This window comes from Carcharhinus amblyrhynchos, unplaced genomic scaffold (assembly GCF_965287045.1).
Source record: "Carcharhinus amblyrhynchos unplaced genomic scaffold, sCarAmb.v2.hapA chromosome_314, whole genome shotgun sequence".
Lineage (NCBI taxonomy): Eukaryota > Metazoa > Chordata > Chondrichthyes > Carcharhiniformes > Carcharhinidae > Carcharhinus > Carcharhinus amblyrhynchos.
The window spans coordinates 82,138-100,385 of NW_027650054.1; the positions used below are offsets into that span (position 1 = coordinate 82,138).

General features: G+C 44.8%; 1 protein-coding gene across 1 annotated transcript in view; it reads right to left on the reverse strand.

Annotated features, from left to right (window-relative positions):
- LOC145339071 (uncharacterized) overlaps positions 1-16,857 on the reverse strand; it is a 58,025-nt gene extending 41,168 nt beyond the window's left edge. Inside the window, exons 1-3 of the mRNA XM_080183493.1 lie at positions 16,771-16,857; positions 9,549-9,695; positions 2,912-3,074 (exon numbers count right to left, since the gene is read on the reverse strand). Coding sequence (XP_080039619.1) covers positions 2,912-3,074; positions 9,549-9,695; positions 16,771-16,857 — 397 coding nt within the window. The remainder of the gene's footprint in view (positions 1-2,911; positions 3,075-9,548; positions 9,696-16,770) is intronic.
- Between the last annotated feature and the right edge of the window lie 1,391 nt (positions 16,858-18,248).

Sequence of the window (18,248 nt, forward strand, 5' to 3'; positions counted from 1 at the left end):
TAAGAGCTGAGGAATTCTCTTTATTGATTTGATTTATTAATGTCACATGTATTAGTATACAATGAAAAATATTGTTTTTTTGCGAGTGTGGACTGTAAAAGCGCGGCTGTAACAACAATTGTTGCCAGTAGTTACTTTAAAATGGCTATTCTGACTGGGAGCTAAGCATGCTGGGATTGTTGGTCAATTTATAGATTCAAACAGATGTAGGTCGTAAAGAGGCTCTGGTCTGAGAGTTGTGATCTGAAACTTCTTGTGTTGACCAGATAAAGGAGCCACATTGATCCAGATATTGTGTGTCTGATTTATGTTTGGTGTATGTAGTTTGAACTAAGGGTAATGGCATCATTCGCAAGTAATTTATTTGGGTGTTCAAGCTATGTGATCTATTTCTGGTTACACAATTGGCTGGATGACACAGAATCTTCCAGAAGCGAGTGGAGAATTGTGGATGAAGAGACATGTGAGTCTTTGTTTGGCAGCGATAACTCGAAGAGACCAACCATTACAAGATGAAGACCTGTACACTAAGGGATGCTTCAGAGAGGAGAAGGTAGATTCTACATCAAGGATATTTCTTGGTCAAGGTTTTTCTGAACTCAGTAGTATCTATTTTCAGTTAAATAGTTAAAGTTGACGTTTCGTTAAAATTAAAGTGCAGTTTAAGAGTTAAAGTTCAGTAGGAAGTTAATGTTCAGTTAAAGTTCAGTCAGGAGTTAATGAGTTGCAACTGTTGATGTTTTAGTTGGTACTAGAAGTGTTAAATAGAGAAATAATTGAATGACTGTTCTTATTTATCTCATTAAACTGGAATGCTTGGAAAGTGTTCAAATTAAAGCTGTATAACACGGGCTATACAGACAAAGTATACAGTTCATAGCGAACATAGGGGAGGAGGATTTGATTTGATTTATTATTGTCACATGAATTGGGATACAGTGAAAAGTATTGTTTCTTGCACACTATACAGACAAGGCATACCATTCATAGAGAAGGAAAGGAGAGGGTGCAGAATGTAGTGTTACAGTCATAGCTAGGGTGTAGCGAAAGATCAATATAGTGCAAGGTAGATCCATTCAAAAGTCTGACAGCAGTAGGGAAGAAGCTGTTCTTGACTCAGCTGGTACGTGACCTCAGACTTCTGTAAACTTTTCCTGATGGAAGAAGGTGGAAGAGAGCGTGTGCAGGTTGCGTGGGGTCCTTGATGGCTGGTTTTCCAAGGCAGCGAGAAGTGGATGGGAGGCTGGCTTGCGTGATGAATTGGGCTACATTTATGACTCTTGGTAGTTTCTTGCAGTCTTGGGCAGAGCAGGAGCCATACCAAGCTGTGATATAGCATAGAAAGTATTCTTTCTGGTTGTGTCTGTAAACGTTGGTGAGAGTTGTAATGAACATACCAAACTGATCAGGACGGAGGGGAGGAGGGGTGGGTTACAATATTTATCCTTTGACCAACAGCATTGGCAGATCAAGCATTATACCACCATTTGTGAAGTAACCCATCACCACATTGGGACAACCCAAGGGACCATGGAAGGTGCCATATCAATGCAAGTTCAGAATCACAGAATACCACAGTGCAAAAGAGACCCTTTGGCCCATCCAGCCTGCATGGACACATGGAAGGCCCTGGCCTGCCCACCTAATCCCACTTGCCAGCACTTGGCCCAAAGCCTTGAACGTGATGACATGCCAAGTGCTCATCCTGCCTCAGCACATTCCAGATATCACCATCCTCTGCATGAAAAGCTTTTTCTCTCAAATCCCCTCTAAACCTGCTGCCCCTCACTTTTAATTTGTGTCCCCTCGTATCTGCCGCTTCAATTAAGGGGAAATAGCTGCTCCCTGTCCGTGCTGTTCTTTCATTTTGGTTTTCATTTCCCCACCATTCTTCATAATGTATAGATATGGCAAGGTTTGTTTTAACGAATGGTGCAGGACTTCTTCTCAGAAGCTGTAGATTGGGGGAGGGGGAGGGGGAGGCCGAGAGAGGGGAGGATCAGTCAGCAACCACCCCCCACCCAACCCCACTATATTTCTCTGATCCTCCCACACATATGGCTTACCACCAACTTGTAGGGCAAAAGGTTATTGCACACGCCAGCAAATCCCAGTCAACTAGAACACGCAAACCACACAGTTAGCACTGAGATGAATTGCTGGTTAATAAGTGGTGATGGTCCCCCATCAAACACTCCCAGGATAGGTACTGCACAGGGTTAGATACAGAGTAAAGCTCCCTCTACACTGTCCCCCCATCAAACACTCCCAGGATAGGTACTGCACAGGGTTAGATACAGAGTAAAGCTCCCTCTACACTGTCCCCCATCAAACACTCCCAGGACAGGTACAGCACAGGGTTAGATACAGAGTAAAGCTCCCTCTACACTGTCCCCCCATCAAACACTCCCAGGACAGGTACAGCACGGGGTTAGATACAGAGTAAAGCTTCCTCTACACTGTCCCCCATCAAACACTCCCAGGACAGGTACAGCACGGGGTTAGATACAGAGTAAAGCTCCCTCTACACTGTCCCCCCTATCAAACACTCCCAGGACAGGTACAGCACGGGGTTAGATACAGAGTAAAGCTCCCTCTACACTGTCCCAAATCTGACACTCCCAGGACAGATACAGCATGGGGTTAGATACAGAGTAAAGCTCCCTCTACACTGTCCCCCATCAAACACTCCCAGGACAGGTACAGCACGGGGTTAGATACAGAGTAAAGCTCCCTCTACACTGTCCCAAATCTGACACTCCCAGGACAGGTACAGCACGGGGTTAGATACAGAGGAAAGCTCCCTCTACACTGTCCCAAATCAGACTCTCCCAAGAAAAGAAAGCAGTGCATTCCACGTGCTCTTGATCATGGTTCCCTTTTTTGCTACCTCCCTTTGGAAGAAGTTCACCTGAAGACACACCACCCTTGTTATCAGCAACATCGGCCAGCTGAGGGTATTTCTGCTTCTTGCCCATGATGTTGTACAAAGAAGGGAACTTGGAGCTTCTTCCAGTGAACAGAGTTCTCGGGTATGAGGGTGAATCTCTGGCTTCTGTGTCCACGATGTCCATCTGTGAGGAGCCAAAGAGTTAAATTAGACACCGTGTGCAGGGAAAGAAAGACAAAGACAGAGATTCCTGGAGGCTGACTGCAAATACGGTGGATATATTTCCAATAGCAGTTACGGGGACTGTTACTCACTATAATATTACACAGGGGCCGCTTTCTCTATAACATACACAGGCATTGCTATTCTCTGTAATATACATCGGATCTGTTATTCTCTGTAATATGCACAGGGGTTGCACTTCTCTACACTATACACTGGGGCTTTTATTTCCTTTAATATACACATTGACTGCTATTCTCTAGAATATACACAGGGGCTACCATTATCTATAATATACACAGGGGCTACCATTATCTATACTATACACAGGGGCTATGATTATCTATAATATACACAGAGGCTGCTATTCTCAATAATATGGGATGAAGGGATATGTTGTGTTGAGGGTCAGAAGGATCTTGGGGTCCGGGTTCATAGGACTCTTAAATCGGCCTCGCAGGCAGAGGATGTGGTTAAGAAGGCGTATGGTGTACTGGCCTTCATCAATTGAGGAATTGAGTTTAGGAGTCAGGAGGTAATGCTGTGGCTTTATAAGACCCTATTCAGACCCCACTTGGAGTACTGTGCTCAGTTCTGGTCGCCTCATTACAGGAAGGACGTGGAAGCTATTGAAAGGGTGCAGGGGAGATTTACAAGGATGTTACCTGGATTAGGTGGCATGCCTTACGAGGATAGGTTGAGAGAACTCGGTCTTTTCTCCCTGGAGAGACAAAGGATGAGAGGTGACCTGATAGAGGTTTATAAGGTGTTGAGAGGTATTGATCGGATGGATTCTCAGAGGCTTTTTCCCAGGGCTGAAACGGCTGCCACAAGAGGACACAGGTTTAAGGTGCTGGGGAGTAGGTACAGAGGAGATGTCAGGGGTAAGATTTTCAACTCAGAGGGTGGTGGGTGAGTGGAATCGACTGCCATCAGTGGTGGTGGAGGCAAACTCGATAGGGTCTTTTAAGAGACTTCTGGATGAGTATATGGGACTTAATAGGACTGAGGGTTATAGGTAAGCCTAATAGGTAGAGATATGATCGGCGCAACTTGTGTGCTGTAGTTTTTCTATGATTCTATAATTCTAATATACACAATGGCTGCTTCTCTCTACAATATACATAGGGACTGCTATTTTCAATGATATACACAGTAGCTGCATTTCTCTACAATATATACAGGGTCTCTTATTCTGTGTTCTGTATTATATACACAGGGACTGCTAGTCTCCACAGAAGACACAGGGCCTGCTATTCTCCATAATATACACAGGGTCTCTTCTCTGTAATATACAAAGGGCCTGCTATTCTCTATAATATACACAGGGGCTGCTATTCCCTATATTATATACAGGGCCTGCTATTCTCCATAATATACACAGGGTCTCTTATTCTCTATAATATACACAGGGTCTGCTATTCTCCATAATATACACAGGGTATCTTATTCTCTATAATATACACAGGGCCTGCTATTCTCCATAATATACACAGGGTCTCTTATTCCCTATAATATACACAGGGCCTGCTATTCTCCATAATATACACAGGGTCTCTTCTCTGTAATATACAAAGGGCCTGCTATTCTCTATAATATACACAGGGGCTGCTATTCCCTATAATATACACAGGGCCTGCTATTCTCCATAATATACACAGGGTCTCTTATTCCCTATAATATACACAGGGCCTGCTATTCTCCATAATATACACAGGGTCTCTTATTCTCTATAATATACACAGGGCCGGCGTTGGACTGGGGTAAACACAGTAAAAAGTCTGACAACACCAGGTTTTAGTCCAACTTATTTATTTGATAGTAAGCTCACAAGCTTTCGAGGGGACTGCCTCTTCGTCATCTGTGTTATAGGTTGACCTGAGTGGGTTCGTGATCTGTAGTCCAGTCCCCTCGAAAGCTTGTGAGTTTACTATCAAATAAATCGGTTGGACTAAAACCTGGTGTTGTCAGACTTTTTACTGTGTTTACCCTATAGTATACACAGGGGCTGCTATTCTCTATAATATACAAAGAGACTGCCAGTCTCTGTAATATACACAGGGACTTTTAGTCACTATGGTACATATGGGGGGTGCTATTCTCCGTAATATACACAGGGACTGCAATTCTCTATAATATAAACAGGGCTTGCTATTCCGAATAATATACACAGTGACTGCTATTCTCTGTAATATACACAGGGGTTGCTATTCCCTATAATATACACAGGGACTGCTATTCTCTACAATATACACTGGGGCTGCTATTCTCTATAATATACACAGGGGCTGCTATTCCCTACAATATACACAGGGGCTGCTATTCTCTACAATATACACAGGGGCTGCTATTCTCTAATATACACAGGGGCCGCTATTCTCTTTAATATACACAGGGGTTGCTATTCTCTATAATATACACAGGGGCTGCTATTCTCTATAATATACACAGGGGCTGTTATTCTCTATAATATACACAGGGGCTGCCATTCTCTACAATATACACAGGGGCTGCTATTCTCTATAATATACACAGGGGCTGCTATTCTCTATAATATACACAGGGGCCGCAATTCTCTATAATATACACAGGGGCTGCTATTCTCTACAATATACACTGGGGCTGCTATTCTCTATAATATACACAGGGGCTGCTATTCCCTACAATATACACAGGGGCTGCTATTCTCTACAATATACACAGGGGCTGTTATTCTCTATAATATACACAGGGGCTGTTATTCTCTATAATATACACAGGGGCTGCTATTCTCTATAATATACATAGGGGCTGCTATTCTCTAAAATATACAGAGGGGCTGCTATTCTCTTTAATATACACAGGGGCTGCTATTCTCTATAATATACACAGGGGCTGCAATTCTCTATAATATACACAGGGGCTGCCATTCTCTACAATATACACAGGGGCTGCTATTCTCTATACTATACACAGGGACTGCTATTCTTTATAATATACACAGGGACTGCTATTCTCTATAATATACACAGGGGCTGTTATTCTCTATAATATACACAGGGGCTGCTATTCGCTACAATATACACAGGGCCTACTATTCTCTACAATATACAGATGGCCTGCTATTCTCTATAATATACACAGAGACTGCTATTCTCTATAATAAACACAGGGGCTGCTATTCTCTATACTATACACAGGGGCTGCTATTCCCTATAATATACACAGGGACTGCTATTCTCTATAATATACACAAGGGCTGCTATTCTCTATAATATACACAGGGGCCGCTATTCTCTGTAATATACACAGGGATTGCTATTCTCTATAATATACACAGGGACTGCTATTCTGTATAATATACAGAGGGGCTACTATTCTCTACAATATACACAGGGGCTGCTATTCTCTATAATATACACAGGGGCTGCTATTCTCTATAACATACACAGGGGCTGCTATTCTCTATAATATAAACAGGGGCTGCAATTCTCTATAATATACGTAGGGCTTGCTATTCCGAATAATAGACACAGTGATTGCTATTCTCTACAGTATACACAGGGCCTACTATTCTCTACAATATACAGATGGCCTGCTATTCTCTATAATATACACAGAGACTGCTATTCTCTATAATAAACACAGGGGCTGCTATTCTCTATACTATACACAGGGGCTGCTATTCCCTATAATATACACAGGGACTGCTATTCTCTATAATATACACAAGGGCTGCTATTCTCTATAATATTCACAGGGGCTGCTATTCTCTATAATATACACAGGGGCTGCTATTCTCTATAATATAAACAGGGGCTGCAATTCTCTATAATATACGTAGGGCTTGCTATTCCGAATAATAGACACAGTGATTGCTATTCTCTACAGTATACACAGGGACTGCTATTCTCTATAATATACACAGGGGCTGCTATTCTCTATAATATACACAGGGACTGCTATTCTCTATAATATACACAGGGGCTGCTATTCTCTATACTATACACAGGGACTGCTATTCTCTATAATATACACAGGGACTGCTATTCTCTATAATATACACAGGGGCTGCTATTCTCTATAATATACACAGGGGCTGTTATTCTCTATAATATACACAGGGGCTGCTATTCTCTACAATATACACAGGGGCTGCTATTCTCTATAATATACACAGGGGCTGTTATTCTCTATAATATACACAGGGGCTGCTATTCTCTACAATATATACAGGGGCTGCTATTCTCTATAATATAGACAGGGGCTGCTATTCTCTATAATATACACAGGGGCTGCTATTCTCTATAACATACACAGGGGCTGCTATTCTCTTTAATATACACAGGGGCTGCTATTCTCTATAATATACACAGGGGCCGCTATTCTCTTTAATATACACAGGGGCCGCTATTCTCTTTAATATACACAGGGGCTGCTATTCTGTATAATATACACAGGGGCTGCAATTCTCTACAATATACACAGGGGCTGCTATTCTCTATAATATACACAGGGGCCGCTATTCTCTTTAATATACACAGGGGCTGCTATTCTCTATAATATACACAGGGGCTGCTACTCTCTATAATATACATAGGGACTGCTATTCTCTATAATATACACAGGGACTTCTATTCTCTACAATATACATAGGGGCTGCTATTCTCTATAATATACACAGGGGCTGCTACTCTCTATAATATACATAGGGACTGCTATTCTCTATAATAGACACAGGGACTGCTATTCTCTATAATATACACAGGGGCTGCTATTCTGTACAATATACACAGGGGCTGCTATTCTCTGTAGTATACACAGGGGCTGCCATTCTGTATAATATACACAGGGGCCGCTATTCTCTTTAATATACACAGGGGCTGCTATTCTCTACAATATACACAGGGCCTACTATTCTCTGCAAAATACAGATGGCCTGCTATTCTCTATAATGTACACAGGGACTGCTATTCTCTATAATAAACACAGGGGCTGCTATTCTCTATACTATACACAGGGGCTGCTATTCCCTATAATATACACAGGGACTGCTATTCTCTATAATAAACACAGGGGCTGCTATTCTCTATAATATACACAGGGGCTGCTATTCTCTATAATATTCACAGGGGCTGCTACTCTCTATAGTATACACAGGGGCTGCTTTTCTCTATAATATACACAGGGGCCGCTATTCTCTGTAATATACACAGGGATTGCTATTCTCTATAATATACACAGGGACTGCTATTTTCTATAATATACAGAGGGGCTACTATTCTCTACAATATACAGATGGCCTGCTATTCTCTATAATATACGTAGGGGCTGCTATTCTCTACAATATACACAGGGGCTGCTATTCTCTATAATATACACAGGGGCTGCTATTCTCTATAATATACACAGGGGCTGCAATTCTCTATAATATACGTAGGGCTTGCTATTCCGAATAATAGACACAGTGATTGCTATTCTCTACAGTATACACAGGGACTGCTATTCTCTATAATATACACAGGGGCTGCTATTCTCTACAATATACACAGGGGCTGCTATTCTCTATACTATACACAGGGACTGCTATTCTCTATAATATAGACAGGGACTGCTATTCTCTATACTGTACACAGGGACTGCTATTCTCTATAATACACACAGGGGCTGCTATTCTCTATAATATACACAGGGACTGCTATTCTCTACAATATACACGGGGCTGCTATTCTCTATAATGTACACAGGGACTGCTATTCTCTATAATATACACAGGGACTGCTATTCTCTATACTATACACAGGGACTGCTATTCTTTATAATATACACAGGGACTGCTATTCTCTATAATATACACAGGGGCTGCTATTCTCTATAGTATACACAGGGGCTGCCATTCTCTACAATATACAGATGGCCTGCTATTCTCTATACTATAGAACAAAGAAAATTACAACTCAGAAACATGCCTTTTGCCCTTCCAGGCCTGCACCAACCATGCTGCCCATCTGAACTAAAACCCCCTACCCTTTCTGTGAGCACATCCCTCTATTCCCATCCTATTCATGTATTTTTAAAGATGTCTCTTAAAAGTCACTATTTATCTGCTTCCATACCCCCACCCCCAGGCAGCGAGTTCCAGGCACCCATCACCTTCTGTGCAAAAAAAAAGTGCCTCCTAGTAACTGACTATTCCACCTTGGAAAAAAGCTTCTGTCTGTCCACTCTGTCCATCTTTCTCATAATTTTGTAAACTTCTATCAGGTCTCCCCTCAACCTCTGTTGTTCCAGTGAGAACAAACCAAGTTTCTCCAACCTCTCCTCATAACTAATGCCTTCCATACCAGGCAACATCCTGGTAAGTCTTTTCTGTACCCTCTCCAAAGCCTCCACAAATAAATGCAGAGACGCTGTTCTTGATAATAATCACAGAGGCTTCTCTTTCTGACCTCAGTACCTTTCTGCAGTTGGTCATCCCTTTGATCCAGGGCCTCTCATAGTTCCGGTCAGCTTTGATGGTGGGTCGTGCCAGGGGCTGTGCAGCTCGCTGCTCCCGCTTCTGTTCGGCCTGCATGCGTTCGCGCTCCTTCAGTCGCAGTCGACTCTGCACCAAGGCAGGGCACATGTTACCTCTCATGACCAGAACTCCCCCCACTCCAACCTGAGTCCCGTCCCAAACAGGTTCTACCCCACCTCCTCCCCCCCATCTCGGACCCCCTTCCCCATCCCAACCTGGGAAGCATGCCCCATTCCAGGATACACTCCGAACCTGATGTCCTTCACCCAACCTGTGACCTTACTGTGATGATACTGTGCCTGTTATCATGTTTCTTGTCAAGGGGTATGTCTAGAAGTCAGCTCAGTTTACCTGGTGCCCATTTGTCTGCACCAGGCAGCTCACATGCTGAGAATGCAGGAGAATAATTGATCCTTGGTAACGGGGCCTTGCTTTAATCTGAGCTAATGCATTTTTGTTTATGTTTGGTTTTCCCCCTGAGGTTGCAGGGTAAGGTTTAATTAGGTTCACTGAAAAAGGAGAGGAGCTAAGTTGACGTAGGAAAACATGTTGTTTCTCCTTGGGTCTGCAAAGAGCAAGAGGTGTATTTTTCTCTCTCTGCTGTTTGAGTGTCAGAGGACAACTGTCCCTCTGAATCTCTTCCCAGAAGTGTTCAAGGGCTTGAGGACTGGCAGTACGTAGGCCTGCATTGTTTGCTAACTGATTGTAAAGAGGAATTTAAAGCTAAGAGGAATATTGCTTAAGTTGGAACTAATGGAGATAGAATAGCAGTTAAGTACTGTATCTTGTCATATTTAGTATTTCCTTTGGTAAAAGTTAAGCTTTTGTTACATTTAAACCGTATTGTTAAGCTAAACAGGTGCCACAGGGTTTAATAACAAAGAACAACAAAGAACAACCCAGTACGGGAAACAGGCCCTTCGGCCCAACGAGCCCACGCCACCTCATCACCCTACACCTATTCTACCCTGCATGTCTACGAATGGAACCCCTAACTTAGCCAGATTCAGGGGAGAATAGTGTCAATTTGGTAAAACCAATCAGCCTAAGAGCACATCTTTGGGGTGTGGGAGGAAACCGGAGCGCCCGGAGGAAACCCACGCAACCACAGGGAGAATGCGCAAACTCCCACAGACACAGGCCCAAATCCATGTATCTGCACAGCTAGCAGTGCTAGTCACCGAGCTGTTGCGGCGCCCGTCTACCGGTCCAGGATCAAGCACACACACCGACACGAAGTACTAGGCCACTCCCGGAACTTCCAAGAGCAGCCCACGCACGACCCACCGTGTGCATGCCCCTCGTTTGACACGAGGTGGACCTCCACCTGCGGAATAAAAAGACAAAAACATTAATCTTACAAGCCTCCTTTTCCGGTGTCTCCTGAGGTTCTAACCTTATTTAATAGCCCCTACCATAACCCTCCATCCTCGTTTCACTCATGTGTCTATCTAACTGAACCTTAAACGAGTCCAACGTTCCTGCCTCCACCACCCTACTCGGTAGCGTGTTCCATACCCCCACAACTCTCTGCGTAAAGAACCTTCCTCTCACTTCCAAATTATACCGCTCCCCCCTCACCCTTGGACCCAGCTATTTATAACCTATACTGACAACTTGGATACAGGGATAGAAGGTTCTACAGCCATCTTTGCAGATGACACAAAAATAAACTGGATAGTAAGTTGCAATGAGGAAATAAGAACCCGACAAATGGATATAGATACGGGAGGAAAGTGGACCAAAACGTGACAGATGGAGTGTGAGGTCATGCAGTTTGGTCAGAAAAAATAGGAAGACGATGTATTATCTAAATGAGGAGAGACTTTGAGGTGCTCTGGTGAAGAGGGATCTGGATGTCCTCTTTCATGAGTCACAGAAATCCAGCAATGCAGGTACAGCAGATAATATAGAAAGTGAATGGAATGTTGGCATTTATAGCTAAAGGAATAGATTTTAAAGGTAAGGAAGTATTGTTGCAACTATAGAAGGCATTGGTGAGGCCGCACCTGGATTATTGTGCACAGTTTTGGTCCCCTTATTTGAGGAAAGATGTAGTGGCATTGGAAGCAGTTCAGAGGTGATTCACTAGATTGATTCCAGAGATGAGGGGTTTGTCGTAGGAATAGGGATTGAAGGCTTCTACTCTCTGGAATTTAGAAGAATGAGGGGAGTTCAAGATGATAGAAGGGATGGATAATCGGACGTGGAGAAGATGGTTCCTCTTGTGGGGCATCCTAGGACAAGCGGTCATAGTCCTAGATAAGGGACAGCAAATTTAAAACAGAGCTGAGGAGAAACCACTTCTCCCAAAGGGTTGTGAATCTGTGGCATTCGCAACCCCAAAGTGCGGTGATAGCTGAGACAGTGATTAAATTTACAAAGGAGTTAGACATTTTTAATTGATAATGGGTTGAAGGGCTACGGGAAGAAGGTAGGAAAATGAAGGTAGGAGCATATCAGCCACGATTGAATGGCAGGACAGACTTGATGGGCCAAATGGTCTAATTCTGCTTCTATATGTTATGAACTTATAAAAGCTCCTTGGTGTGTCAGTACAATCACACGGGAATGAAACACCTTATCCTCACACTAACGCCAAAATAAAAGAGTAGTTGACAATAGGACTAGGGGGCACAGCCTCAAGATAAAAGGGGGGCGGTTTAGAACGGAGTTGAGGAGGAACTTCTTCACTCAAAGGGTGGTGAATCTCTGGAATTCTCTGCCCGTTGAAGTGGTGGAGGCTGCCTCGCTAAATATTTTTAAGACGTGGGTTGATGGGTTTTTGATAGGAGAGGGGATTAAGGGTTATGGGGAGAGGGCGGGAAAGTGGAACTGAGCAGCGACAGATCAGCCATGATCTTATTGAATGGCGGGGCAGGCTCGAAGGGCTGGATGGCCTACTCCTGCTCCTATTTCTTATGTTCTTATGTCCAGTCTAATTTCACAATATATCTTAGGGTTTCTAATCAGTGGATCAATTTGTCCAAGCTGGGGTGATATGGCAGTCATAAATTGATAGAGATATAGAGCATGGAACCAGGCCCTTCGGCCCAACTCGTCCATGATGGTTTCGTAAACTGAACTAGTCCCATTTGCCTGCATTTGGCCCACATCCCTCTAAACCTTTCCCATTCATGTACCTGTCCAAATGCCTTTTGAATGCTATAATTGTACCCGCTGCCTCTACCACCTCCTAGAATCACAGAATCATAGGGGCAGAGAATTACAAAGATTCACCACCCTCTGAGTGAAGAGATTCCTCCTCCTCCCTGTCCAAGATGGGCTGCCCCTTACTCTAAAACCATAACTCCTGCTTCAGGACCACCCTGCAATCAGGGGAAACATCCCTTCTGTATCCACTCTGTTGAACCCTGTAAGGATTTAGTACACTTCAAAGAGTCGCCTCTCATTCTTCTAAAATCCAGAGAATACAGGCCCAATCTCCTCATAGAACAATCCCACCATTCCAGAGGTTGTCTTTGTTTCATTCTCTTTATGACCACTAGATCCTTCCTTAAGGATGTTATTAAACCGGAGAGAGTGCAGAAGAGATTTCCAAGGGTGTTGCCAGGACTCAAGGGACTGAGTCCTAGGGAAAGATTGGGTAGGCTCAGACTTTTTTCTTTGGAGTGTAGGAGACTGAGGGATGAACTTATAGAGGTGTACAAGATCATGAGAGGCATGGAAAGGGTTGAATTCGCTTGATCTCCTTCCCAGCATTGGGGAATCAAGAACTAGAGGGCTTAGGAAGGCTTTTTTGACATTGCCACCACACCTATATCCAGGGTGGCACAGCACAAATGATGAATGGGGGAGACTGCAGCAAATGGAGGAGATGGAGAGGCAAAGGCTGAAACTGTATGGAGGTAAAGGGTTGTCAACTGTCCAGATTTGCAACGGAGGCTTATATAATTTAACAATAATCTCTGAGGCACTGCTGTGAATTGCCCCAGAGAAAAGCCATAGTGGAGATTGATATAATTGTTCCAGTCTGTACAGATATCTCCGAGAGAGAGAGTCAGGAACTGAGAGATACCAGTCAGTGTACAGATATCTCCCTGAGAGAGAAGGGACTGAGGGACACCAGTCAGTGTACAGATATCTCCCTGAGAGAGAAGGGACTGAGGGACACCAGTCAGTGTACAGATATGTCCCTGAGAGAGAGAGAGAGACACCAGTCAGTGTACAGATATCTCCCTGGGAGAGACAGGGGACTGAGAGACACCAGTCAGTGTACAGATATCTCCCAGAGAGAGAGAGGGGACTGAGAGAACCCAGTCAGTGTACAGATATCTCCCTGAGAGAGAGGGAACTGAGAGACACCAGTCAGTGTACAGATATCTCCCAGAGAGAGAGAGGGGACTGAGAGACACCAGTCAGTGTACAGATATCTCCCAGAGAGAGAGAGGGGACTGAGAGACACCAGTCAGTGTACAGATATCTCCCTGAGAGAGAGAGGGGACTGAGAGACACCAGTCAGTGTACAGATATCTCCCTGAGAGAGACAGGGGACTGAGAGACACCAGTCAGTGTACAGATATCTCCCTGAGAGAGAGAGGGGACTGAGAGACACCAGTCAGTGTACAGATATCTCCCTGAGAGAGAGAGGGGACTGAGAGACACCAGCCAGTGTACAGATATCTCCCTGAGAGAGACAGGGGACTGAGAGACACCAGTCAGTGTACAGATATCTCCCAGAGAGAGAGAGGGGACTGAGAGAACCCAGTCAGTGTACAGATATCTCCCTGAGAGAGAGGGAACTGAGAGACACCAGTCAGTGTACAGATATCTCCCAGAGAGAGAGTGGGGACTGAGAGACACCAGTCAGTGTACAGATATCTCCCAGAGAGAGAGAGGGGACTGAGAGACACCAGTCAGTGTACAGATATCTCCCTGAGAGAGAGAGGGGGCTGAGAGACACCTGTCAGTGTACAGGTATCTCCCTGATAGAGAGAGAGGACTGAGAGACACCAGTCAGTGTACAGATATCTCCCTGAGAGAGAGAGGGGACTGAGAGACACCAGTCAGTGTACAGACATCTCCCTGATAGAGACGCGACTGGGAGACACCAGCCAGTGTACAGATAATTCCCTGAGAGAGGGGTGAACTGAGGGATACGGCTATGTTACTCAGTACATTGAAAAAGTTCTGAAGAGACTTACAACCAACATGTTGCTGTCTTGCTCTGCCTCGCATCTCCGTTGGATGGAAGGTGCTGATGAAAGGATCCGTTTCAATTATCTGATGGGTCATCCTGTTCCCAACAATAGGGTGGGCATTGTGAGGTCAACAGCCCCAAGACATGGGTGGCTTGCAGGGGGCTAGCGGGGGGGACACAGACAGCCCTGTACCTCCCTGTCCAGGGAGGGGGCTGACTGACACACAAGATGTGCAGCCTTCTGGGGATTCATCCCAAAAGCCTGTCCACCTTCTACATCCACAAACATTGACTCCCTCCACCACCCATGCTGCAGTGTGCGTGTACCATCTACATGATGCACTGCAATGACTCATCAAGGTTCCTGTGACAGCACCTTCCAAATCCGCCACCTCTACCATCTAGAATGACAAGGGGCAGCAGACACATGTTCCTGCACATGCAAGTTCCCCTCCAAGCCCCAGTCACCATCCCGACTGGGAAATATATCGGCTGCTCCTTCACTGTGGCTGGGGTCCAAATCCTGGAGCTCCCTCCCTAATAGCACTATGTGTGTTACCCACACCACACAAACTCCAGCAGGTGTGTGTGTGTGTGTGGCTGTGTATGTTTGCATGAACATTCTCGTACAACATGTCCTGGGGCATGTGTCTGTGTGTTAGAACACCAGACTGGGCACTATAGGACTTGTTTGATAAAAACTAGTCCAGGTAGAGTAGGGCTGAAGTGTTCAGAGACAGGTTAGATACCAGAGAGTTGGGGAAAGCAGCTTGGTGAGCATAGAATCTGCAGTCTTGCATTCCCACCTCTGTTGTGATTCATGTTGGTCTGGGTGGCCAGATTGGTTTGTAAGATATTATCGGCATAAAGGCCTGATAATGATATTTACATAGGAACATAGGAAATGGGAGTAGAATTGGGCAAATTCAGCCCCCCGAGCCTGCTCTGCCATTCAATCAGATCATGACTGATCTCTCTCTTTGGTCTCAAATCCATCTCCCCGCCTGTTCCTTGTGTCCCTTTAACCCATTTTTTATTAGAAACATATCTATCTCCTCCTTGAAACCATTTAATCATTCAATCTCCACCGCGCTATGGGACCGCGAGTTCCACAGATTCACCACCCTCTGTGCGAAGTAGTTTCTCCTCATCTCAGTTTTAAATCTACTGCCTCCCAACCTCTACCTGGGACCTCTTGCTCTCGATTGCCCCACAAGGGGAAACATTCGGCCCCACATTTACTTTATCAATCCCTTTTAAAATTTTATAAAGCTCAATCAGATCCCCTCTCATCCTTCTAAACTCCAGCAAGTACAAGCCCCAAACCGTTTAATCTCTACTCATAAGTCATCAAATCCTACAGTACAGAAGGAGCCATTTGGCCCATCTAGTCTGTACCAACCACAATCCCACCAAGAGTCTATTCCCATAATCCTCACAATCTCCCTGACAGTAAGAGGCAATTTAGCACGGCAAATCCACCTAACCCACCCTTCTTTGGACTGTGGGAGGAAACTGGAGCACCGGGAGGAAACCCACTCAGACACGGGGGGGAAAGTGCCAACTCCACAGGCAGTGACCCGAGATCGCAATCAAGCCGGGGTCCTGGCGCTGTGAGGCAGCAGTGCTAACCACTGTGCCACCGTGCCGCCGGCCCTTTCATCCCCGGAATCAATCTGGTGAATCTCCTCTGAACTGACTCCAATGCCACCACATCCTTCCTCAAATAAGGAGGCCAAAACTCCTTACTTAGGAGTAAGTAATACTCCAGATGTGGTCCCCTCCCTCTCCACACCCACCAAATCTGCCCCCCCCCCCCCCCCCACCACATCACCATCCCCACCTTGGTCACCACTTGCATTTATGGCACCTCATAAATGCAAGTCCTTCCTTTCCGCCATCTGTGGCTGCCTTGTCGAAGACAGCCTCCGGTCTGACCTGCTCAGGCGAGGGGAACTCCCCGTGCAAGGGTGGGATGGAAGCGGGGCATTCAGACCTTACCTTGTAGTCACTGTCTCTCCTGAGTTGGACCTCTCTCATGTAGGTACTGTCGGTGAAGGGCGTGTCCTTGCCATAGACGCTATCCATCCTGGAGAGGAAAAAAGGACGGAGGATGCAAGTGAGTAAGTAAATAGGCTGGATCTGAAGTAAGTATTGTGAAAGGTGGACAGAGTGGTGAAGAAGGCATTCAGCATGCTTGGTTTCATTGGCCAGAACCCTACACACAGGAGTTGGGACATCTTATTAAGTTGTGCATTGGTAAGCCTGCTCACCTCACAGTGCCAGGGACCTAGGATCAATTCTGACCCAGGATCACTGTCTGTGTAGAGTTTGTACGTTCTCCCTGTGTCTGCGTGGGTTTTCTCTGGGTGCTCCAGTTTCCTCCCACACTCCAAGGATGTGCGCATTAGGTTGATTGGCCATGCTAAATTGACCCTAGTGTCGGGGATTAGCGGGGTAAATATGTGGGGTTGTTGGAATAGGGCCTGGGTGGGAATGTGGTCAGTGGAGACTTGATGGGCTGAATGGCCTCCTTCTGCACTGTAGATATTCTATGATTCTACTATGTTATTGAACTAGAAAGAGTGCAGAAAAGATTTACTAGGGTGCTACTGGGACTTGATGGTTTGAGTTATAAGGAGATAGACTGGGACATTTTTCTCTGGAGCGTAGGAGGCTGAGGGGTGATTTATAGAGATCTATAAAATAATGAGGGGCACAGATTAGCTGATAGTCATTATTTTTTCCCAGAAGTAGGAGAGTCTAAAACTTAAGAGGGCATAAGTTTAAGGTGAGAGGGGAGAGATCAAAAGTGTCCAGAGGGGCAATTTTTTCACACAGAGGGTGGTGAGTGTCTGGAACAAGCTGCCAGAGGTAGTAGTAGAGGTGGGTACAATTTTGTCATTTAAAAAACATTTAGACAGTTACATGGATATGATAGGTATAAAGGGATATTATTAATTAGGCGTTAAATGAAAAGGGCGGCATGGACAAATTGGCCATGCCAAAGGGCCTGTTTCCATGCTGTAAACCTCTTTGGCTCTATCTATGACTCCAGGAAATAAGTGAGGAAAATTGGTTTTCCAATTGAATTTCAAAAGGGGATTCAGAGACAACAAGGAACATTTGCATCTTACAGAGACTCCATGAGGGGAAGTATGTTTAATTTTACCGACCAGAAAGTATGATTTTTATTGATATTTGGAGAATTTTAGTTTTAAAAGGTGTTTAAGGACAATGGAATCTGATATATTCAAGGGCAGAGATGTTTATTAAAGAATTATAGAATCCCTACAGTGCAGAAAGAGGCCATTCAGCCCATCATACCTGCATTGGCAACAATGCCATCCAGACCCTACCTCCGTAATTATCCTGCTAATCCACCTGACACTAAGGGGCAATTTAGCATGGACAATCCACCTAACATGCACATCTTTGGATTGTGGGAGGAAACCGGAGCACCCAGAGGAAACCCACAC